The 27,309-nt window shown below is 31.8% G+C and overlaps 1 protein-coding gene across 5 annotated transcripts in view; it reads right to left on the reverse strand.

Moving 5' to 3' along the window:
• Positions 1-27,309, reverse strand: part of LOC142327837 (transducin-like enhancer protein 4) — a 201,691-nt gene that overhangs the window by 54,793 nt on the left and 119,589 nt on the right. For all 5 annotated transcript variants that reach the window (XM_075371188.1, XM_075371196.1, XM_075371205.1 and 2 more), the window contains one exon: positions 21,058-21,083. In XM_075371188.1, coding sequence (XP_075227303.1) covers positions 21,058-21,083 — 26 coding nt within the window. The remainder of the gene's footprint in view (positions 1-21,057; positions 21,084-27,309) is intronic.

A 27,309-nucleotide genomic window follows, 5' to 3' on the forward strand; every position in this document is an offset into this window, starting at 1 on the left:
TCTTCCATCAAGCATTTATGATGCAAATGCGTCTCAAAGCGATCCACTCACTCGCTAAATAATAACACTGATAAACATAATTTTTGTTTCCTAACATGCGTTACATGGTTTTAATGTTTATTGATGCTGAAAACGAATATGAAGTCAGAATTTTTCTATCGCTCACTATTTTTGAAAAAATTTTAAATTTTAATTAAATTTTTTTCATTTTTCAACGTATTAGCAGCTTCTATATTGCATTTTTTTTTTACCTCATTTTTTATTGTTTAACTTTTTTTAACATAATTTGTAAGCTATAAATAAATAGTACTGGACAAAGAAATAAATCATATCATAATCACATATTATGACGTCTGTACCTATGGTTTGGCGTGAACCAAAGGATCATGTAACCGATTGTTACTTTTGTTTAACAAGTGTGTCTGGAATTTGTAAATATCTAAACATACTGTAAAATATCCTTCACTGCAATCTGCAATCAGACCTGTACCTCACAGTAAAGTTATTCCAGTTCCTGAGCCACCTGTGAATGTATAATTCGAAAGCAGCGATGAAGAATCAGGCAGTACTGAAGAAAACAATGATTTTGATTTTGAATTATCTTCCAGTAAGCCACATCTTATATCACAAGGTGAATTAAATGACTCGTTTAAGGATTTAAATTTACCAAAAAATCAAGCTGAACTGTTAGGATCAAGACTGCAAGGTTGGAATTTACTTTAAAAAAATACAAAAATTTCGGGTTTTCGAACCCGACAAAAAGAACTTTCTCAGTACTTTATTGATGAAAATAATTTGGTTTATTGCAAAATACTGATGAGCTTATGTTGCACTTAAGACAAGTTCATAAATCTGAGGACTGGCGCCTTTTCAAAGATTCGTTCAAGTATAGTTTAAAAGTTGTTCTACTAAACAACGGTAATAAATATCCTTTCACGTATGTTTCACAGTATTAAACTGAAAGAGACGTACAATGTGATGAAAGACGTTCTTAAAAAAATAAATGATAAAAAACATAGCTGGAACATATGTGGTGATTTCAAAGTTGTAGCTATTTTGTTAGGCATGTAGTTAGGTTATATACTAAGTGCATGTATTTTCTTTGCGAATGTGACAGCCGAGCTAGGGATAAACATTATGTGACAAAAGAGTAGAAGAAACGAGACAACTTAAGCCCTTAGTTGAACTTAAAAAAATATTTTTAATATTTCCATATGAAGCTGGGACTAATGAAGAAGTTTTTAAAAGCAATGTAGAAGGATAATACCAGATTTTTGTACATCGGGCAGAAATTTCCGAATGTAAGTGAAGGAAAAATTAAAGGAATATTTATTGGTCCTCAAGTAAGAGGAGTTGGTCAAAGATGATGTATTTAACTCAATGTTAAACGATGTAGAAAGTGCAGCTTGGGCTTCATTTAAACACGTTTGCAAAAGGTTTCTCGGCAAACAAAAATCTGACAATTACCACGATATTGTTAATCAACTTCTTACTTCATACAGAGCTATCGGATGTAATATGTCGTTGAAAATACATTTCCTCTACTCACATCTGGCTTTTTTCCCGGACAACCTCGGAGACGGAAGTGACGAACACGGTGAACGTTTTCACTAAGACATTTCAGTGATGGGAAGCCGCTAATAAAGGGAAATGGAATAACATGCTAGCCGATTACTGTTGGATATTTATTCGTGATGTGCCTCAGCTATTTATAAAAGAAAAGCATCAGCGAAATCATTCTAACACAGATATGGCCATGCAAAATTATAAATTTTACAGATTTTAATTATATTTTTCCTTAATTTTTTAAAAACTTAATTTATTTAAAACTAAGGGTGATAAAAATTTTCTATTTACAGATCTGTAATGTACGCAAAAAAATCAATGCAATAAATGGTATCACACTTACAGAAACATTAAAAAAAAGTTTCTTTGTCTATCAGTGTAATCTAACCCTTTCTGACCGCAATTACCAATTATTGCAAAAGAACTCACGACAAATAACTAATAGCACTGTGAACAATTTCAAACAGCTCTATTTTATAAATATTATTTTATGATGTACGTAGCAGACCGTAAAATAGAAACTGAAGCCTTTGGTATATAGGTGCGGACTTTACTAAAATAAACAGTAAAAAAGGGGATAATTAAGCAGTCTATGTGAAACGCGTTAATGAGGAGATAAAAATCTTGAATTATCGCAAAAGAGTTAAGGATCATGATGTTCCTTCAAGATTAACCGAAGCAACAGAATTATACGCATACACCTTCTTACTTTTAAGCTTACTTTTAAGTAGTACACTTTTGACCTTGACTCTCAATATACAGCTATTATCAGGTTAAATAGTGTTAACATTAATCGAATTTACCTACAGAAGGTGCACAACGAGCTATTTCTGGGTTGAAAGAGCTACGCTTACAAAATTTGATTCTGGATCTTCTGCGCCTCCTAAGAATTCTGGAAGAATTCGGCTATTAAAGAAACAGAAACGTTACTTATTTGCTTTTATATGTCTAGAAGGTAAAATTTACAAAACCATTGGGCAGTGTGTCACTGATAACACAATAATTCAACACGACTTGAATTTTAAGCCCGAAGATGAGAAATGCATTTTGAATACCGGCTTTACTCGATATATAATTTATTTAATAATGCCAATTTAGATTTTCTCACATCGAATAACCTTAATCTGAACGTATCCAAATAAATATAATTTACTTTTAGGTACCGGAAACATTTAAACCATTGATTAATTATATAATAACTTCCACTTACCAACAATTTTTATTATTATGTCCGAGCGCTTTCGAATATCAATTCATCATCAAGAACATTTATGTGTTACACATTATAATTTTTTCTTTTACAAATTAATATATTAAATGAATTTTGAATTTTAAAAACAAAAATTATAAATACAACAATTGATCGTCAAAAGGTAAAAATAATGTCGATGTTGTCCGTCATGTCAGTAGTATGAAGCTCTCAATTTTATAATTTTTGTTTTTAAAATTCAAAATTAATTTAATATATTAATTTGTGAATGAAACAATTGTAATGCATAACACATAAATGTTCTTGATGATGGATTAATATCGGAAAGTGCTCGGACATAATAATAAAAATTGTTAGTATGTGGAAATTATTATATAATTAATTTATATCAATATCAACGGACCATGATCAATAATAAAATTAATTTACATCATGTTTGATCCAATAGAAGGGAGTAGCTGTTTAAAACCGAAAAGAGCGAAACAAAAAGATTTCTTCGAATTCAACCCACAACACTTTTACTTTATTCTGAATAAAGTACTTTTTGACTAAAAGGGCTTCCTTTCTTCATTATAAAGAATTAAATTTTAAAAATGCCTTATTGAAAGGATAAATAATAAAACGTTATAATTTATCAATTTGTATTATGGAATACGAGATTGTTACCTGCAAATCTTTACAAGAAAAGATAATTACTGTTGACAGAACTAGTGTATTTGAACTAGTGAACTTGACAGACTATAATTTCATCATAATGGATGAAATTTTCTCCTAATAAAAATGTTGACATTACGTAGTGATAAGATAAGATGCAAGATTATATATACATTAGTATTAGTAAAAAATATTTTTTACCTGTAAAACTAAAAAACCGATTACTACTTTTCTTGGTTTACAAAACTACATCATTTCCAAAAATGATGTAGTTAACGTTTTCCTATTCTCTTGATTCAAAAACAATTAGCCTTAACAAAAACTACGAAAATAAATGCCTTATATTACTTCCCGTTAATTAAATATTGAAAAAAAATTTAGAAAAGAACGTGAAAGTCTTCTGGTTTAACAAATAATAAAAAAGCCATTTTATAGAAAAAAATATATAATATGAATATTTATATAAAAAGATAAGGAAAAAAAAGAAGTAGAAAGGAGGCAGAAGGTAACAGAATAGATCCGTACAGTAACAGTAATATAAATTACTGAAACAGGATTATATTACTAATAAAAATAGTGACAAAAAAGAAACGATTTTATTTCAAGCCAGTTACACGAGCAAGCAGGTGGGTGTAGTAGATTAAATAAAAACGACAACAGCATACATAAATGCTGAATGAAGAACAATGATAGTGGTTAGACACACACATGACGTGTCGGTTTAGTTTTAGTTTAATTTTCATTATGTGATAAAACGTATACCATCGGTTTATGTTTAACTCTGTCACTGATAATGTCAAAAACGTATACGGATGTCTAAAGTCTATGGATCTAAACAGTAACCAAACTAGTGAAATCGTGCAGTTAAAAATTTAACCGATTATTAAAAAGTCAGAATAATCTCTAAGGAGAATAAACGTTATATCATATTCAAAAACCAGACACAAAAATTTAAATCCGAAAGAGAAATTGATAAAATATTTTTGGGAATAAAACACGTACCTTTTCGTATCAGGGATCTATTTTTTATTAGCTCATATCTTCATGGCGGAGTGGTAGCGTCTCCGCCATGTTTCATACTGAATTTTTGTTAGAATCCCGGTCAGGCATTGCAATTTTCATATTTTTAAAATATATCAATAATTCAATCCTAGTATGTTAGCATCTGGTCGGAAATATTTATTCTGCATCCCCTCACAAAAAAAAAAAAAAAAAAACTAGTAAAATGAGCGTTAAAAGTCATCGATAGTCAACAAAAAAATCAGAGAGCGAGAAACAAACAAAAACGAACCGGATCGAATGACCTTGTATTAATGAATAGTTTCAATTAACGAGCTGGGAAGAAACTGATGAATGAATAAGAGAAGGCGAATATATAAACACTGAAGCAAACAAATCGATTGTAAACTGTTAAAATCAATCATTAGTTTAAATTTAAAAATTAAGAGAAAATAATGTTGGAAACGCATTAAACCAAACACTGAAAAAAGATACTGAAAAAAGTATATAATTAATATGTCTCCAAACTCACATAAATCTAAATTACACAAATATTTCAATAATTTAAATTCAAACAGATTAAGATTTAGGTTAATTAAGAACAGTTTATTACGACAGACATGTAAGATACGCACTGATTAATATTTAATTATTATTATTTTTTTTTTTACCATTGGGTTACAATAGGAATAAGCATTTTTAAACCTTTATCCGACGTGCTACTTCATTGACATGTTTCACAACAAATGTTCATTATCAGATTTAATTCAAATATTACTCCTTGGGGGTCGTCACAATATTACAATAGCTATCTAATATTTATTAGTATGGTGAAAAATGTGCTCGATTATGTGTATTTAGTTTTAATACTGTTACGATCTCCGTTGAGTAAATTTTTTTTCTAAATTTACGACGTAATATATGTTCTGAAAAGCGTAATTTCAGTACACGTATCAACAGTCACGTGACGGATAAGGTATAACAATTTTTAAAAAAGAAAAGTTAAAAACATACGGTAACCTCTAGAATTATGTAGCAATAAAATATACACGTAAGAATTACATATTATTAGAAACACAAACAGCGAAAATCCGGCCCGACTGAAACCCCCGAAAACACCCACACAAAGCTAAATGAGATTTAAAAACTTTTACTATAGTAATGCGATTGTAAACATAAACTACGAAGAATGCATTAATGAACACACAAGAACACCTGACATATATACCCGGATTTGAGAGATCCATTATTTAACTCCGACTGCTTTAATAGGAGGACTACAAATTTATACGTTACGGATTTTAATCTAATGTAATGTAATGTAATGCGTTTTACACTCACTTAACACACAAGACCGGTTTCATTTATTACTCTATACCGAGAAAAGGTTGCACCCTCACAGTAATAAACCTGACAACACTATAACGCCACCTGGGAGACATGACACAAATTAACTCTATTTGAGGGTCGGGAAGGAAACGTTTTCAAACTAGTGAAAGAGGGTGGAAAAGGAGAAGCGAAGCACGAAGTGGGACCGTAGGGAAGTAGATCAATTTTAAATTGCCTTGAATTATGGAAGTGTAATAGGGGCGTATGTACAGCTGCTGCTATAGCCAGAAGGATAGGAGTAGGGTTACCGAACAGAGAAGGGACCCCTTGATAAACTAATAGGCCGTGAGCACCCTCGCTTGAATTAATAATGCAGCCCGAGTGGAGAAAAAAGAGAAAGAGAAAGCACGAAAAGGGGGAAGTAGGGCAGATCCAATAGGTTTTTTCACCGCGTCATTTCACATGAACAACCCTCAGCTAACAGCAGCAGCAACTCTAGGGAGAAGGGACGTCGCTCCACTCCGTTGTACTCGGTTCTCCCCTTTATTTCATCGAATTAGTCTCCCCCATTCGAGTTACTCCACGTATTTCTTCTCTACGTTTCTCGTCGGTCTTCTCTTCTCTCCAAACTGTTTCAAATTTGATTTTGTAAGCGGTTAAGCCGCTTAGCTTTTTGTCGTCGTCGTCGTCGTCCGTCTATGCGTCTTCCTTACTCGAGTCTCTTCCTCTCGCTTACGCAGCGAGCCCGTATGAATATTTTAATCCTGTTTTGAGGCGGGACCCGCTCGTTTCACAAACGCGACTCACTGAACATTACAGGCTCTATACCCCTCCTCCATCGCCCTCAAGATAAACAACAAAGCAACCAAACAATATATAAACTAACTCCTCCGTCTATCAATTTTACCCTTTTCTTCCAAATAAAAAAAAAAAACACAAACACACACACACACACATATATATATATATATATATATATATATATATACACGCGCGCGAGCGAATGTATCAACAAGGTAATAGTATTATCTACAATAGGGATAAATCGAAAAAACCCGACTCCCCGAGCAAATAACCTTCAAAAAATGTAAATATAAAGTCAAATTAAATGTAACTGACATAATCAATATGTTTCTACTGAATTTGTAGCGACACATCTCATATTCGGATTTCAAAAGTGACGAGACTCTACATACGAATTCGTTGTTTTCAGAATCTTGAGTATGCAGAATGATGAAATCTTTAAAAATTATTTCTTGGTTACGCTGAAACTAAAAAGATTTTTTAAAAACCGATTCATCAATATGTAGCTACTAGTACTTAAAGGCTTCACTCCAGTAATTAACAGACCCCAGGATCAGTCAAGGAACCTTTAAAATAGAAATTAAACCGTACTGATTCGTACAACAAAACGGATGGTTACCCGTGGGAAAGGAACGTTAAGAAATGACTGCTGAAACGAGGCAGCAGCCCCTTTTTTTAACAGTTTAAGGTGCCAACTAATTCATGTTCGAAATATTCTGGAAAGAGAAAACTTAAAGCTTAGCGTTTGATAGGCTCAAAATTACTTCGTGTATTCTCTTTCGAGATTATAATTATCCACTGTATTCTCGAAGAAAACGTAATTTTCGTTTTTATTCTTTTTTACACAATATGGATAGCATCTTCGTAATATTTTCCCCAGGTAAAATAAGTTTGTAAGTCGGATTTGTAAGTTAAAACTCAGAAAATAAGAGATCATTAGAAAACAACGATATTTAAATCTTCAAGTTAGACCGAAATTTTTCAAAAATTTAATAAAGAAAATCACACAAGATTAGCGCTATTTAAAAAGAGATATAGATCGGTTAAGTTTAAATACTGAAAAAATGGTGGAAAATATCCGGTTCTTGAAAATATATTAAGAAACAGACGATTTAATTAGTTACGTAAAAAATGGAAATCTAATAACAGGGTACTGGATACCGAAGAAGGGCAAAGAAGGGTATCAAGAAACAGTTGCGGGTTACGAACTAGGTCAAAGAAATTAAAGAGGAACTTTTGTAAATAATTTTATTCAAAATACAAAGTAATCATGTCAACGACTACGTTTAAACATCTAAAAGTGAGGTAAATGCAGATAAGTTCAGCAGATATTGAAAGGTATAAGGCTGGTTATACAATGGTTACACATCTCTAAAGCAAAATTTTTAGTTGCAAAACCAATCGAAGAACTGAAACCGATTCTGACCAAAATTTAGTAACGATGAGATGTAAATATTTTGGCATAAAAAGAAAACAAAAATGGAAGATTACTCTTCCTTATAGAATACAATTATCCATTTTTTTAAGCCTCCCCAACCTTAAGATTAAAGCTTTTCTTTTACAAAATGTATTGATCATTAATAAGATAGGGGTCTTAACCACTGAAAAGAGGCTTTCGTGTCAGGAATCATTGTTTAATATGTCTTTCCCGTAAGTAACCATTCGTTTGGTATCACGAAATCAGCACGATCTTCGTACTCCTCGACCGATTCTAAGGTCTGACCCTACAATGAGTAGACTTACATATACCAGTACGCTGCACATTGCTGAAATATCTCTGTTGAAGAATACTTTATAGTCTTAATGTACCGAAAAAATAATCTGTTTAAGCATTCTATCATCAATCCGCTTGTGCAATATTCTGGATACAAAGAATTCAGAAGTGATTTTCTCTTGCATTTGAAATCCGAGTAAGAGATGAGTCGGTGCAAATTCAACAAAAACGTATTATGACAAGCTAGATTTTATTTTTTTTAAACTTACATTTTTGGGAGGTTGGTTGGAGTTGTGAATTTTCGATTCATTTATTCTGAAGGATACTGATATTATTATATTTTTGATGTATTCGCGCGCTTGCATATGTGTGTTTTTATTTTTTATGAAAAGAAAATTTTTTTAATTAAAATAAAGGATCAAAGAGATGAAATTAGGGTGATGTAAAAGAAGATGATGTGATATTAAATAAAGAACAAATCTTATAAGTTACTTATAGTGTTCACAATATAACACAACGGATGAGTGTTATAACCCATTAAAAAAAAAAAAATCATAAAAAAAATAAGTATATCGAACTACCACTCTGTTCTACGTAGACTGACTGTTTTAAACAAGATCTGAGTCCAGTACGGACTACACCATCTAGTTTATGAAAAGTAAATACACTACCTTGTAAATTAAAAATAGCGTATTTTAAAACGGACAAAATAAAAAAAGAAATTAGAAACAAAGTGTATAATTTAGGAGTCCTTTAAAGAAAAGCATGTGATTCAGAAAGAACTTTATTTTTTTTTTTTGTAAAAAGAAAGTTCAAAATTGAGTTGGTTTTAAAATATAAAATGAAGCTTAAATACAAGCAGAAACTGAAATTTGTGAAAACAACTAGTAAAAAAAATACTAGGAGTGAGAATTTGCAAAGAAGACAAGATTTAAGTGAACATGTAAATAACTGATGACCTAAGGTATAGGAGATATGGTCAGGTTAAAAGGTCACCGTACAACAGAAGTGAATGAAGTGCATAAAACTAACAAAGCGACTACAGACAAAAATTTCAGTTACTGTATTCACAATTTATTGTAATATAGATTTAAAATACAAATTTTTGAACGTCACTAAAAGGAAAATGAAATAAAAAGAAACTAATATAACGCAGTAAGAATCTGTTTTACCGTATCGTTCCTGAAAACAGTTTTTTTTTAATGTAGAATGGATTAGGATGCTAGTCTGTATCCGACTGGCAATCAAGGCATAAATAAGGCTTAGTGTGACCGATAAACAGGAAACAGTTCCTAAATTACACCGAGAACATATTAGGATCTAAAGGTCGCGGTTATTCTTTACGTTGATCAAGCGGGGGTCAGTCGTTGACCAAAATAAGGTAAAACAGAGAAAAGGAGATCCAGGATAAGTAAAAGGTATAGGTGGTGAGAAAGTACAATCTACCTTGGAGAAAATAGAACAAACTCCAGATACAAGAAACTCAAAACTCCCCTCAAGACAGCGGACGTCCATCCTGCCCCACAATCTCTCAATGGACAGGAGAGATTTTCCCGGTTGAATTTTGCGAAACGATTAATGTGCTTACTGTATGTAGGATATTATTATTTGTTTTGCACCTGCATTTAATTTATGATTTCCAAAATATTTTTTTTTAATCCCTCTTTTCGTCAAAATTTCTTCTCATTATCAGCCAACTTTTCAAAACGTTTGATAAGAAAGAGTTCATATTGATGGCTTAAAACAGTTTTTGTACGAAGAGATACATTAATAAACAGCATATTGGTTTTCCATAGTAGCAAAGAGAATTTTAATTGAATCTAAACCTAAACACATCCGAATAACAGTCGATTTCTTTTCTAGATTCCGTGGCAAGTTTCTTTATGAAATATTATACAAAGGAAATCAGTTCGGTCGGAAATCAATAAATTTTGAGTAAACAAATGGTTTTTTCTCTAACTACTCCATGCACAATTCGTGAACGACAAAAATTGGATATATAAGTACCTGATACGCTGAGTAACCGAAAGAATAACATTTTTGGACCTTACAGTAGATGTAAGGTCCATTACACTATCCGATACAATTTGCAGATAGTCCCCGAGCAGTTTATCATCGATCTTTTTGTTTTATGATTTATATATTTCTATTAAAAATAACATTTTGCTACCGCGCAACTATTGCAAACTTTCCTACTGGTTCGCTTAGACCGTACCGAACTATCTGATTTACTCGCTGACCTTCCGATTATCAGCTTCTAACTACTATGAGAAACAATCTACTGTTCGTCACAACATCCGTTTTTGTCTCACAGTTTTTTTTGCTAACGTGAACATGCACACCAGTAAACTGGAGACCGTTTAATGGTCAATTAATAGCAGTAAAGTTATATTAATTCATCCACATATCTGGAAAAATATGTTCTAAAATAAAATCACGATCTAAACTTGATTTAGATCGTAAATCTTATTCCCAACAATATTTTCGAATATTTTTCAGTGCATTCCGTCTGAAAAAATATTAGTTTTTCGAAACTGTTCTATGAAAATTTTTTACCGCAGTCGTTTTGATTTTTGTAACCCACAGAAAGTTTTACGTTTAATTTTTAACTTTTTTAAGTTTAATTTTTTCTTTTTAATTACGAGTACAGTCTTTTTTGTAACATTCGATCTTTCTAAATTCTATTTAATATATTAGTAATTCGGTTCCAGAAACGTTATTCTATTGCCGATTATATAGACTATGTAGTAAAGCGAGTAATATAGGATGTGAATTATTCTAAATGTAAATAAATAGAATTACTAGCGATCCGATTTATTAACCAAAATCCCCCTCATTAAAGCACTCATTGTATTAACAATACAATACGACCAGCGAGTAGTAAGATATAATTCATTCGCTTACTTCGGGTTTACATCGATGTTAAAAACACACACCGCGAACACAGAATCAGCTAGACATCGTGTTATAAATGACGATAGAAGGGGCCAGTCAAGTCCTGCTCTTCAGCATCTACTGCTTCTTCTCCTTTCGACCGGCGGGTGGTAACAGGGTAAGATTTCAATAAAACAGCACAGCAGGCGAGCAACGAGGGTCCACAAGACGGCATATCGATTCAAAAGAGGGCAGAAAGGACGATACAGACAGAAAGAGGGAGGGAAAAGAGTAGAAAGAGAGACGGTTCGACTACGTTCGTCTATGTCGGTCGGTCGTTGAAGAGCAGAGCTTCCTTACAAAGAAAGAAGGGAATGGGGGCGAGCGAGCGAGCAAGCAATCCATTGCCCTCTGAACCGCTTTACTATGTTGATACTATCTCGTCAGATATCTCTGTAATCTTTACTGCTCTACGCTAAACAACCTACCCTCATCCATTCAAAAAATAATCTGCAAAAAAATTTACCGCTAACAGACATCGTAGCTTTTGTAGTTCGATAACTTAACGAACAGTTTACGATAAGCAATTGAAAGGACATAAAATAAAATTTATTTAAAGGATCAAGATTTACGTAATGTTCAATATATTTTACAATAGAATGAAAATTTGTCAGTATAGACGTAGCCAACATTGGATTTATAAACTAAAAACTTTCTCGAACGTGAAATGTACATTCTACCTAAGTATAAAAAAAGAATCTCCTATAGAAAAAGCCGAATATTATTTTTCATACCCGGAAAATATTTCCTAACAATCAAGATTACTACTTATTTTCTTACAATTTAACGTATATTTTATTTCTAGTCGCTAATTAAAGTCGAGATACATTCTTACAGTTCGAATTTTCTAAAAAAAAATATAAAAATAGAATACTATTTGTGTATTAAAGTAAAAGAATGTACAAAATTAAAAATAAAATTCCAATCTTTTCATGTACAAAATAGGATTAATATGGTGATATGAATTCTTTATAAGTATAGCCACTTTTTGTTGAACATAAGACATCTTTTATAGTATCTAATTATAATTAGATTTTATTATTATTATTTAATTAAATAATTTATCATAATTTTGTAGCAATTTCAAATGTAATCGTTAAGTATTCAGCAGAACTTAACAGAGGTACTGAGTTTTTCACCGGAAGAAATAAAATCTTTATTTAAAGAAACAATAAAAAAGAAAGCTTGGGAATTAAATTAAAAAATTATAGTCTATCTCGACCGTGAGTTTGATAATTTAATATCTTCAATAAAAGGATAATTTTATTATTTTTTTTTAAGTAAAAAGATACAATAAGACCGAAGAAGGAGGTTGCTGTCTGACGTAATAAATAATACAGAAATGGGAGTACAACAAAACATTTTCTACCTTTCAACCAAAAATAAAAACCACAAAACTTTCTACATAGTAGACACAATGAACTCATTCTTTGATAACAAACGTTGAGAACAAACGAGAGTAGTAAAATTTAGAAGTAATGAATCCTTCAAAAACAAAATTTATTTAAAACCTCAAACAATTTATACCTTAATAAAAGCATAATTAATTTAAAAAAGAGGAAATCAGCAAGATTTACCGGATTATGGTGCTTCCGATTAGGTATTCAAGCGACCTTTCATCGTGAATATTTCTAATTTACAGAATCTTTGCCTCACAATTAACCTTACGTTCTTTTCCTTTTAATTAAGTTAATGAAAGAGTAGACTGGGTATTACCTTATTAACTGTCTAATCTAAATACAGAAAGGAGCAAAAGGAGAAGAGGAATAAATAATGTAAGTGAAAAATAATTACAACTGCCGTAAAATGACAAGACAAATTGTGCAATGATTAACAGAAAGAACCGAGAAGCTGTAAGGTGTGTGCATGTGTATGCGTTTAAATGTATACACGGGAAAGGTTGTCGAGGGGCTTTGAGATAAGATGAGGTTAGGTTAGGTTAGGTCGAGACAAGCGGTAAGGGGGTTTAAATATAGTGAAGCCGAAGGGTGGAAACACAGTAAGGGTAATTTGTACAATCAGGCGGAGAAGCAAAGAGGACCGAGTTGCCGTTTAATTAATACAAGAGAGAGTGAGTAAGTGAGAAGACCGTATGGGGGAAGGGTGGTTGACGGTGGCGCCTCTGCGTCGGCGAGCGGGGAAGTGGTGAAGCTGTTAATTGGTATAATTACAGTGATTACATGGCGGCTAGAGTTAATACTACCTACTACCCGTTCCTCCGCTCAGACTAACAACTCACACCCCTCCGGGTTACCGCTGCTGCCAGCGCGTTCTATACAAACATCTTCACACTAACTAACAAGCAAGCGTACATACACACATGCAACAAAATGTATTATTTCAAATTATTTTCTTTAAATGAATTTTCATAAAAGTAAATAAGCAATTTATCATCGTACAAATATGATTAAAATGTGATACAGTGAGTAGCAATAATAATGTGAAGAATAAAACTTTTTTGCGTTTACGAAAACCGAACTAAAATGTAACATTCGGTAATCACATAAAATAAATGTCTTATACGTAATATATATATTTTTTAAATCGCAAAACAAGATATCCATTTTTCCCTTTTTCGGACTAGATCAAATATGTAATCCAGGCCAAATGATTCTCATGACCGTTATTTTCGCTTCCTTTTGCTCGTTAACGAAAATAATCATCAGCCGTTCATTTCCGTGAACGAGTATTTCTTGAATTTGATCCACGACCATATATATATATATTATAAGAATAAAAAAATGACCAATAATACAAATTAATTAACTGGTTAAAAAATAATTATAATTATTATAAACTTGCAACAAATATTTTCTTAAAAATATAATCAATAATTTTATAAATTCACAATATAAGTTTTTTCCTTATATAGCTTACTATAAGAAAAGAAATTTCTTTACTCGAAAAAAGTGATGTTTTTGTTTATTTATAAAAGATAACACAAAGATAAAAGCCTCTAACTTCATTTCAGTTTCTGCTTCAGTACATTATTTCAGATCACAAAACTGGCTGATATACATAAAATCGTAGATGGTGAACATTCTTTTTATCGTAACGAAAACTAATGCATTTTTTTAAGCAAATTGACCTCAGCTTTTTTCTTAAAAGGCTTATGAAGATTACAGAAGCAAATAGATTGTAGTTCTGTAGTATTCGAACTGCTATGCAAACTTTATAATAAAGTTAACAAAATGAGTTCACAGGACTCAATTCGACGATCCTAAAGAATACTACCGGTCTCATTTCCCAACGCTTCACGAGTACATTTTACATAAGCAAAAAGAATCATCAAACACAATCAATCAGGAATCATTAAACAGAACGCATATTGCACGTTTTATAAAAAAGAACAGACCAAAACAGAAAGGAAAGTAGTGTACGAGGTCATCTACATGAAATCTCCGACTGATACGACATTTTTCTTGTAATACACAATTAGCGACACGAGTTTTGTATCACATCAATGTGCTACACCGTCTTTAATGGAATAAGTTGGGAATTGTTAATTATAATTTTAAAATAATGAAATTTACGGAATAATCTCAGGATGTAATAAAATATTTTTTGTTATTAGCAAAACTCGAAATAAGTTTTTTGTGCGATAAATGGAATAATGATATTAATAGATTGCTCATAATTTAAATTTTTCTTATTTTGAAAGTATAACTAACATTTTTCGAAGTCAATCTGTTTTACATTCTATTGTGATTATGAAGAAAGATTTAAATTGGCAAATGTTTATGTCAATTAATCATTTCATTCGTTCCCATCGATACAGTATATATACAATAGACACAACCCTTCTCCCTAACTATAATTAATTACATATTTATTTTGAGACAAAAAATTTCAATTTAATTTAGTTTCGGGCTAGAAGTTAGTTTACAGAAAAATTGCTACTATGCAGTGGCGTCAAAGTGAATAATTATAGGAGAAATTCATTTTACACAATTTAAAAGCCTTAAAAAACTGATCATTTGGATTTGAATAAACGATATAATTATCGGTAAGGTTAGATATTACCGTAATAGTGACAGTCTACTGCGTTATAAAAAGACGGTTTCACTTAACTGTGAATAAATACTACAGATTCTAGATTAACTTGAATATTATCAGATAAACAGTTACACGACCACTACTCCACTCTTTTCATTACAGAAATTATCAATAGTAAGATGTAGATCCCCGACATACATCATAACATATAAACAAAACTGTATTTTTTTGCCGTACTAGTTACACGCATTAGGAAGTTAGTTCATATAGTTTCTACTGAAAAACAGAACGCAGGATAAAGGGAAAAATAAAGAATTAGAACGGTCAGCAATTAGTTTTATCAGGACGGGACAATGCAATGCAAGCAGTTTTATTAACAAAACCCGGGTACAAGAGAACAGAGTTATTTTGTTATACACAATATATTGTGCGGTCAAATTAATCCTCAACCTGACCTAGCCGGTACTCGTAAAGCTAGTAGCCTAATTAACAATAAACTGGTCTGTACTCTACACATAAACACAAACACTGTTGTTCGGCGCATAGGAGGGTAGCGACAGTCACAGTGTCACAGTCACAAACAAATCGATTTTCCCTACTTTACAGAACAGTCTTCCCACTAACAGGGAAAAATACCTATACAAAATTTACCTTCTGTTTCTTTCTTCCGAATTCCATAAATTTCGACAGTTATCCAAGATTAAGTACAACACAAATTCAAGAGACGTGAATATTAGACAACTCCGGAGATCCGGAGAAAAACTTGGACAACAAAATATAACTTCAGTACTATCCTCTGGATGTATAAGGAGCAACCATTGAAGTAAGAAGTTAACTTTTCTAAACAGTTTACGATACGCTAATAACATTTTGTCTGGCCTTTAGACGGTAACTCTAGAAATAAACTCCATTTTACATTAATATGTCATAACATTAAAAAAGAAACGGTGAAAAAGAAACATATTCCTTTTTGTTGTCTCTGAAAATTCTGTTCTTTAAAACATTTACAGGGCTAGCATGTGCTGAAATTTTAACTTTATTGCCGTGAAAAGTATTGTCAGCTTTTACGGATCATTTACAGTTACCAGCTTCCAACATCATGATTTAAAATTGTTTAGCTTTAAATTAATGAGTCGATTATATTTTTTAACCTACAAGCAGAAACAAAATCAACCACTAAACCGATTGGCAAGTAACGACAGGAACAGCGATATATCACACGCACTTGCAAGCACTTGAAATTTTATAAAGATAATTTATAAAAAATTACAAAAAATAAATCATTACATCGCTACAATGGAGAAAATCATTTAAAAAATTTCTAAAAAAAAAATCCATACAACTCCAAGCATTGAAGCTAATTCCAATTAGACGATATTCGGATTTCTAACCTTTCTTTTTCCTGTTTAGCCTCCGGTAACTACCGTTCAGATAATACTTCAGAGGATGAATGAGGATGATATGTATGAGTGTAAATGAAGTGTAGTCTTGTACATTCCCAGTTCGACCATTTCTGAGATGTGTGGTTAATTGAAACCCAACCACCAAAGAACACCGATATCCACGATCTAGTATTCAAGTCCGCGTAAAAATAACCGGCTTTACTAGGACTTGAACGCTGGAACTCTCGACTTCCAAATCAGCTGATTTGGGAAGACGCGTTCACCACTAGACCAACCCGGTGGGTTCGGATTTCTAACCTAATTACGGACAAGTACACTTGTCAGTGATTACACTTCATTAAAAGGTATGTGATCAGGTTTGGAAAATGTTGCTTTTAATTCACAAATAACTTCAGTAAAAATCAACTAAATGTAGGCCTACATCTGAACAAACAGAAATTTCAATCCATCTCCCGTAAACGCCCCTACTGCCAAAAAATTAAATTCCAATTATAACAAAGAAATTAAATAAGTTCAACATCTTAAAAGGTTTTTGTAATAATTAAAAAAAAAAAAATATTTACTGATGTGAGATGTAAAATACGTTCCTCCAAAATTACCACTAGCAAATGAAATTTTATTCATTAAAGAAACAAAAAATAAAAAACGGTAATAACGGAAAATTCAAGACGTCTAATCATAAAAGTTGTAAATAATTAGAGAAATCAGTGAAAATATATTACACCTAAATCCACGATTTCGTGTAGTGGTGAGCACCATTATCAGTCAGCTGAGAAAAAGGCTCTTTCAGGATGCTGTACGGCCCAGGTTCAAATGTAAATGAATATTAAGTTAGGTTATCTTTTCACCGTTTCTGAAACAGTTTCCGCTGGTCGTTGGGTTTGCATCAATGGTAATGTTATAACCGCAAATTGGGTACACAACTCATGTGAAGGCTACATACAGCCCCACAGATCATTATCTTTTACAGATCGTTTAAAATATAAACTATCTTAAGTTCCACAAATCGTGCAATAACAAAAATGTATTTAGTAGGGTCTAAAATACATATATTAAAAGTCGAAACTAATAATAATATATATTAATCAGTAGCTCTAATGAAAGCTTTGCCTAATAAACAGATACATTATGTATAATAAATTATTTCTTACTGAAAGAGAGTGGATTAATTTGTAACTTAACACTAGCTACCTCAGTTCCTGTTGTGGCTGAGACAAGTAAGTGAAATACTTAAGTTACAAAAGACACTTGATTAAAAAGTAAAGATCAAACTTTTTGTATAAAAAAGATGAAATTTAAATCTTATATTGTTTTCTCTTAGAATACTGATTGATGATGTTCATAATATTAACAGTTTTATAATTAACAGCTTGAAAGTGACTTTTACAGTAGTGACATCTGTATTCGAAAGGTTTACACGACTCGTAAAAATACATTCGGCTCAATGAAGTCCACAGGCAGACCCTTCACTAATATTTTTCTTCATTAAGCCCGGAACGGGATGATTATCTTGAAAATGGCTATGCCGTTTTCAGAAGCGATTGATGTCTCGTATCAAATCATTTACTGCTGTTCTCTTACAATACCCGATATACAAAACCAAAGAACAATGTACATGAACAACTAAATATTGAGTCCGATCAAATCAGAAAAATATTTTGCGGATAGGAAACAAAGATAATCATTACAAATAATAATGGAATTTTTGTTTTGACTACTCGAACAGGATTAAATTTAGAAAATAAATACAAAAAAATGCGGAACAAAAATTGCTTCAGAAAACCAATTATTTCATTACTGTTATCGACTGCATCACGTCACTGAAACTTTTTAGCAGTTAAAATACGATTCGGTAATATTATAGAAAAGATAAACAAAAACCGAAAATAAACTCTATGTTAACAAAAAGGTTAAAAAAAATAAATACGGTGAAGATTAATAAGAACGAAGAGCAGCACGGTTCAACTCACCTTATTTCACCTCTTAATGGAAGAGACAAAGGAGGATTACAAGGGAAAAGAGTAAGTGTGAGGTAAAAGATGAGGAGAATGTGAGGGTGACGAAGAGGGAAAGAGAAAAGAGAGAGATCGATTGAGGAAACAAGGTCGGGGCTGGAAGCGGAGTAGATGTAGTGGAGTATAAAACAATATTAACACGTTAAAGCAGTGTGGACAAGATCCTTAAAGGAGAGGAGGGTAGCGGGTAGCTGTAGGGATGGTGGAACCCGTGGTGGTGGAGATGTTGGCGATGGTGCGGTAGTGGCGGTTAGGGGGTAGAAGGGAAATTTGATGGGTTTTGCGGAAGGCCACAGACTCAGAAGCGCATGCGTGCAGTGAGCGCTGAACTCCTCTTTCCCTTCTTACCCACAACACTAATAGCCTCCCCCTATCACCCACTTCACTACTCCCGACGCCACCCACACCATCGGCGGACCCTTCATTCTCCGTATCTACCCCACAACCCTTGTACCACTAACAGCAGTGCCACCACACGGGTCAAATCTTTACTTCCACTCAACTCGCTACATCTCATACCACCTTCCTCTACTTTGAGGTTATCCCTTTCGGCGCCGGAAAAATATAAGGTAAGAGACCACTAAGAAAGCAAATAAGTAAAGTCAGCACAATAAAAAAAGAAGAAATTACAATAAACGCTTTGGTTGGTAAATATTAGAAATTGACTGATCCTTCTTGATAATAAGGAATCAATATTTCTTTAAGAATTAAATTCCCGCATAATAAAAATAAAATACGGCAAAAAACTGAAAAGATTTAAAAAAATAAACAATGATTTTAAATAAATCATATCGGTACGAAAAAGCAAGAAGGTGAGTGAAAAAAGAAATAACAAATGTACTGAATTCAAGGAGAAAAAAAATCAACAATATACCACTACAAACGTAGTATAACAAATCTCAATCAACCATTACGCACCAGGAGACTGTATGTAATTCAACTCAGTCTATCTTAAAGGAATATCCCAGGTTTTGCGAGTAACTTACAATTCCGTTAATGTCGTTCAATTCCGTACAGTTCCGTTAATCAAGGAAATTTGTAAATGAGAAATAATCCTGAAATTATTTTCACACTGGTTTTCTATAATACCAAAACAATGAAAGGAAGCATAAAAAGCGCGATAAAGAAACAAGTCCGCCGAGTAGGTCCAGGAGATTCATCCAGTTTTTCTCGTTATCAGGTGATATAAAGTAGTAGTACATTCTCAATCGAAGTATAAAAAAATTAGGTGAATGATGTCCTCACTGTCAGTAGGGGATTGTAACTAAATTATAATATAGTTCAGTACAATACAAAAACGTAATTACAAAATCTTCACAAGAAATTTCGAATAGATTAAAAAAGTTGAAGGAAAATAATCTCCAAAAGTTTTTTTTTAAATATAAGAAATATATTCAAGTTTCCGTGGATATCTGATAACATTATTAAAGCTGAATTAAAATAAGAGACCATTCCCGTTCCTTTCCTCACTAGCCACTTCGTATACGAACAGTGGTAAGTGTCATTATTACATTCAGTAATATGGTGAGTCTGAAATTTGTGTTTTATTTTTACACTAAGAATATCTGTATAACTAAAATATTATGCAATAAATAATACTGGTATAAAATGGTTGATTCCACGTCAACGGAACGAATAAAAAAATCAATTTGTTTATAAATGTCACACTATTGTTTTATTTAGTTATTACGTAACAATTAAATAGAATTTTTAATATCATAACTCGTACAATTAAATCAGCAAATAAATAGAATTAGGTAACCGCATCCTGTTTAAGCTGATAAATTTCCAAAGCTATATTACATTATTAGATTGTAATTAATCATTTTGATTGTGGTAATATTTGTTTCTTAAACTCGAGCTTTAATTGTAATACGTTTCTTTAGCAAAAAATACACGCACTAAAATTTATCAGTTTAATCGAATTACTATTTCATGTCTTAAAAGTTTAATAATAAAACCAGTTAACTTTTAAAATTTGTCCTACGTAACCATTAATTAAAATTTCAACGTACTAAGAACACTGACTCTCGGTGTAAAAGACAAATATTTTTCAGTAGTGAGCAGGAACGACATACGATTAATTAAATATCGTCAGGCCATAGTAGTGTTTATTATGAAAAACATCACTTAACAGAAACGTCTGGTTCACTCAGGATCATGTGATACGGATTGAAACCCAGAAGAGCTACAATCCTGCCTAGCTCTGCGGCGACGAGATACCGTCTAATATTTGAACTTAATTGATTGTAAATTTGTAAAAGGGGAGGAGAAATGAACATCGTTCTAGATAACTCAAACAATGCTTAAAAAGTTTTATTATATTAAAAATAATATGTGAAATTTAAATAATTAAAAAAATAGGATCATTAATAAAATTATTTTGAAAGTTTTACAAAATTCCTAAAGAAAATATAGCTTTAAAATACTTACATGTCTCTCTTCAGCTGAATTCATACCTGCACCAACAGCACCGGCAACAAAAAAAATAACAATTTTAAATACATATTTAGTAAATACGATATTATTCACAAAATTCATAAAGATATACGATTAACTTACACGTACCCTACATCTATGTAACTTCAAAATATTGTTACTCAGCTTAATATGTCATCTACCTTAACTTGTTGATACATGTAAACACGTGAACGTTTATTGTAATTTTATAGCGATACTTCAATCTGAGACAATTACGCGAATTTGTCGCGTATAATTAAAATACAAGTATTTCATTATAGTCTGATAAAACATTTCATAAAAAAATAAATATTTATTTATTCAATGGTAACAGAAAGTACTTGTATATTTACTTTTTAACTGGACATTAAATAAATCATTAAGAATTTTGAATTAACATTATTAACTTTTGACGATTTGGTTAATGCTATAGTGCTATTCGCTTATAATTTCGTTCGTGTTTCATGTTTTACTTTCTTTTAAAGATTTAACACGAATTTACACACCTTTTTTTCTTTTAAATCCCCATTACTTACAAAAAAAGTACAACAGCTGTACAAAGAAACACAAATAAACAACAATTATAGTTTATACTCTGAGTTTATAATCTTACAATTTTTACCAATCGACTTTACTTAATACCTTTTTTTATATTAACTTGGTATTCATGGTGATGTAATGTAAAACAAAAGAGGTATATTTATTAAACAAATCGAAGAAATAATAAAACTATAATAGCTGAAATGATGTGGTTATGTAAACGTACACGTCTTATAATTACCTTCATATCTTTAAAGACGATTTTCCCTTACGGTAATGATGTGACGCTAAATCTAATGAAGAGTTGGATATTATTCCAATGCCATTTTGATGAACGATTAGAAATTTTAAACTCCTGAGAAGATAAACAGAGAATGATGGTCCCGGACTTTAGATATTAAATATGAATCTTTTTTTGTTGTAATTTTATGTTATGACAAATATCGTGTTCATGAAAAAGTATAAGAAAATGAGGGAAAGCTGCTTCTCAGGTAGAGTTAATCGCATCATACGGAAAGCTAGTCGTCGGAGTTTACACAAACCAACGGCATAAGATTAAAAGCGGAGAGTTTCAAGAGAACAAGGTGTAATGACAACGGTCGATATAAAACCTTTAACAAGGTCTACTTACTTAGCGGTCTCGAATTACGCGAATGTACTACGTCGAACGTTCAGAACTGAAGTAATTTAAATTTGCATTTATATCTACAATGTTTATTCACTTTTTTGTTACACTACATTTTATAAAACGTCATATTATAATTAAAATTTTAGTGTGTTTTCTTATGTTTTTTTACACTTTATTACTTAAATCCAAGATATTCCATTATCTCGATATGTCTTTTTCTTTGTGACGAAGTATCGGTTAGATCTTATATTTAAATTTTATATTAAAAAAGGTAAGAACACTAAGCAGTTATTTTTACTCGGACAAAAAGATTAAATATGTTTACTAATGATAAATAATTTTCAGATTTTAGTTACTTTTTTTTTAACAATAATCTTGTCTTACACAGGATATACTACCTTTTTAAAATAATTAAATTCAAAGTATCAAAAGTACATTCTCCCTAAGACTAGATACATATTAATTCTTACAACAGCAAGTACACAAAACTGTTCAATTATTACACAAAAAATAAAACCATTAACATTGTGATTACCGTTAAAGTGTTTTATAAACCTTGTCAACGTAGTCCTATTCTTCCTTCAGAACTAAGGACTATGTCTTGTTATTCCACTGCTGACCTCAAGAATACAATTAAAAAAGAACACAAAGAAATAACGTGATATCGAAAATATACTTCATTTAACTAATTATCTTTAAGGAATTTTTACAATACAATTCTGCAGGTAAACAATTAACTCTTCAAAGGATATTACAAATTAAATACATAAAATAGAATAACAAAAATGAGATTGTATTAAGATACGTCAAATATTAGGGGGAAAAGGCAGTCTTCAATTTAAGCAATGCACTATGTTTAAATTATAGCCCCTGAACGTACTACCTTATACAATTTGCACAACATACAACTTTCCGTTAATAACTCGTTCTCTTTCCTTCCCTTTTCAATCATGAAATGTGTGTGCGCGCGCGCATGTGTGCCTGATTGGTTGGATGTGAGTGAGTATGTATGTATGTATGTGTATGTGTGTGTATGTATGTGTATGTGTGTGTATGTGTGTGTGTGTGTGTGTGTGTGTGTGTGTGTGTGTGTGTGTGTGTGTGTGTGTGTGTGTGTGTGTGAGCGTATATGAGTGAACTTTTACATACAAGTTAAAGAGAGCTATTAAAGAGCAGTGATCGTGAAACGGATGAGCATTGAAAGGCAAAGGGAAAGAAGACAGGGGATTTAGCAAGAGGGTGCAGATTTACTGCCCGGTCCCGCCTAATGGGGTGGAATTTCGCAAACGGCTTGGACAGACAAGGGTCGGATAGGAAACGACCCATTCCGGTCTTGGCCCGATTCACGCTCGTCACATATCTTACGATCTTTCCTTTTCTCTCATTCCCTCCGTCACTCTCAGTTTATACGTATAACTCCCCCATACTCCGCAACATCTCATTCAGCAACCCTGCTGTGCTGTACAACATATAGAAATTGTCTTATTGAAGGCGAGTTAAAGTCCGACAAAATAACAAAAAAAAAAAAGAAGAAACTTTCCTCTAGAATGGTTACGATAAATTACAACTTAAAAACAACTTCAAACTCTTCCCTCCACAGAAGAACTCTATATCTGACATGCGTGTTTTTACGAACGGAAACATACGAATAAATACAGACGTAAAAAAAACCTCCCAAAATATTGTACACATTCAATAAAAATGATAAAAACAAATAATCAACTGGGAAGTAACACTTTCAAATCTCACTTTTAAAAAAACTCATTTTTAATCAGAAAGTAAAACTTTATTTTATACAAAATATTATTAATTTTTTAAAAATTATTTAAATATATATAAATTTTAATTAAACATTCTTAATTATAATCTGCATATAAATAAATAGTAGAATATAATGTACGAGTAAATAGTTAGCCAGCATTATAAACAGATATGTTGTTAAAATCAATTTTTGTTGCAGAATTTTCCCGGCCTAAGGTTAGAAGTAGTATTTTATCAATAATGGGCGCTGAACGTGATATAACTGTCAGGAAATAAGGGATCTGTAGTTTTTATGTTATTGGAAATCTCATTGAGAGCGTACAGTATCCGTCTCTGTTCTTCCTGCATTACGGCAATGAATTTCACGTGTTTATTCGTTTACCCAGCGAGGGTCCTATTTATAAACATGTAATCAATCGCCTTAAAATTTCATGGGAAAAATGCATCCTGAGGAAAACTATTGACTACCGTAGAGTAGATTCAGTACAGGGCGTTACGGTACGTACAGCTGCGTTTTCTCTACGGTGGGCGTCCCCGTAATTAGGCTTAGTGTCTGTAGAGAAATAATAATGCAATTAAAATAAACAGTTACTTGTACATGAGAAAAAATGATTGAAAATGTAACGCGTATTTCAAAGAAATCCACCCAGTTAAAATCACGTAATGGAAGGGATGGTGGATACCAAATGTAATATAATAATTTAGGACTATTGTCACGTCTTATAATACAATAAATAAATGTTTATTTGATTGCTAAGTGAGTGATAATTATATTAGTAAAATAAACTTTTATTTATATTCTTTCAACTGACGGTACTCAAACATTTTCTTTTCAGATAAAGTTCGCTATTTGATTAAAACAAGTAAAGGGTACACATAAACAAATTCTGAGATTTTGAAACGTAATTATAAAGAACTGTATGTTTTGAAAACCACCCATTTTTTTTGGAATCCAGAGGAAAATCGCAGGATATTTTAGTTGTTATACAGATTAGAACAGAGTTTTAAGTGAAAGTTAAAACTCTGTTTTAACTTTCAAAGTCTTAAATTTCACTTAAAACTCTAGAGATTACTGACGTTGAATTCATTAATATTCTGAATCCAAGTAACTATTCATTAACCGTCAATGAAAATAAAATTTACAAATAAAACCAACCGTTGGTATTAGCAGGGCATCGTAACAGCTAATCACCTGAAACGGATGCACAACTCGAAGTAAATTTTTAAAGAGAAAAAAGTGAGATTATCAGAATTAAAATTACAAACAGAACATAAAAAAAGGAAAGATGTAACGTGAAGACAATGGACTGCTACTCTTCTAACTAATAATTTAATTATACAACGTTTAATTAATTTCCGGGTTAAGCTAATGAATATTAGAATGCAGATTCAAACATTTTTAATATATCTGTATAAATATAGCTTTGTGAAAACATAGATAGCCGAAACAGGTTCAAATACAGGAGCATATATGCTGAGCATACTCATCAGGAACACACTTTGTACTTATTACTCGTACTTTATAAAATTTTAGCTGCAAATACAATTTAATTCCAGCTAATCTAATATGAGTTTATATTAACGTTTAAAACCCGTAATATTTATCGAAACATTGTTAAATATTTTAAAAATAAGATTTTAACCGAGCTAAACTAATTTTATGTCTTCATAAGTAACAAAGAACAAACTAATCTACTGACTATAGGTAACGACGTTCGAATAAAGTTATATGATTCCTTAATCATCTCTCCAGTAATAAAAAGAAACAAAAATCTCAATAAATATTAATGAAAAATAAAAATAACGTAAGAATTGTATCGGTCTAAAAGTTAATTTCCATTTCATTATAGATCCTTTTATAAGAAAAAAAGTGTAATTTTTTCATAATTTTTAAAATGCTGCTTTGAATAAACTCTAGGAATTATATGTTAAGTAAATGATTCATATTTAAAACTCGAAGTAAACTGCAAAATAAAAAATGAAACAATTCTTGATTTAACAAATTTCTTAAAATAAATTTATTATATAATAAATAATGCTTAAATTAAAGATTACGATAAAAGAATTTAAACGTGTTTTAAATCGAAATATAAAAAAAGAACAGTATAGTATTGTCGTAGTTCACGGACAGGTAAGTAAACTCATGGTAAATTCGAACAGTTTAACCACTATCAAGGAGCAGGAAACCACAGCAGGTGATCGTTTCCGGTGTCAGCGCTTGCGACCTCTGTAGTATATAAGGCGATAGCAATAACCGCAAGTTTAAATGCCTCAGTTATTTTTCCTCGTCATTAATCTAAAATATTACATTTAAAACGCTTTTATTTTCAATCAGTCTGCAAAAAAAATAATTTTTAGTTAGAATACAAATACTGAAAGAAACATGCGACGCGTATTCATTGATGAGATATAAAAAGGTCCAAGAGGGATTAAGGAATAAACAAATATATAAATGGCATTTAAATGTAGAATAAAATGGTACTGAATTCATTCGCAAAGTTGAAACAAATTTGCACATGTAAGCTTCCCTTGATTATAATGGAATAAAAGGCATGAAAAGCCTCTTCCTTGCGTTCAGCGAGGAAGAGAACAGGAACGGTTAAAAGCAAACGGTTCGTGTTAATTAATGGAGTTATGCTAGCCACCTACTCCACTCTCATCACCCTTCTGTAATGCTTCCTTTGCACACTTATCTTCTACCTCTTTACGAAAATACACACAATCACACAAACCCACAATATAATTACTTTCTTCTGCAGCGGGATTCTGTATGTTTATTCACTAATGTAGAATTATTATTCTTTTACTGCTAGAAACCACAGCATACTAACATCACTAATCACATACTCCTCCGTTTTTAAGCACATGACCCGAGTTACAAGTAAGGTTATACAAATAGATTTCGTATATGCGCCTTTATTATTAATCTTTCGAGTTAATACATTTCCAGTTGCGAATATTTCTAAAAGAATTTTCAGTTTTCTCGAGAGAACATATTAAATTTTATACAACAAAAAATACAATAAACATGTAAGGGGCGGACTAATCGGTTTGCGGCTTCATCCGGGAATGGGGAGGTATAAAAATATAGTTTATAATTAAAATTACATTTAAAGAAAACTCAGATATTTTCGGTGGTTATATTTTATATAGAAGTTCCAAATATGCACGTTCGACAAATACGGGAAAGTGTACGTAAAAAATCTTCAAAGATAATTCACTGCAATGAGTACGTTATCATTACGGTAGTAGCAAGTAGTCATCTGTTTTTAACACCAGGGCAATTAGCCGAACTG

The sequence above is a fragment of the Lycorma delicatula genome, chromosome 1, assembly GCF_047948215.1.
Source record: "Lycorma delicatula isolate Av1 chromosome 1, ASM4794821v1, whole genome shotgun sequence".
NCBI classification, from domain to species: domain Eukaryota; kingdom Metazoa; phylum Arthropoda; class Insecta; order Hemiptera; family Fulgoridae; genus Lycorma; species Lycorma delicatula.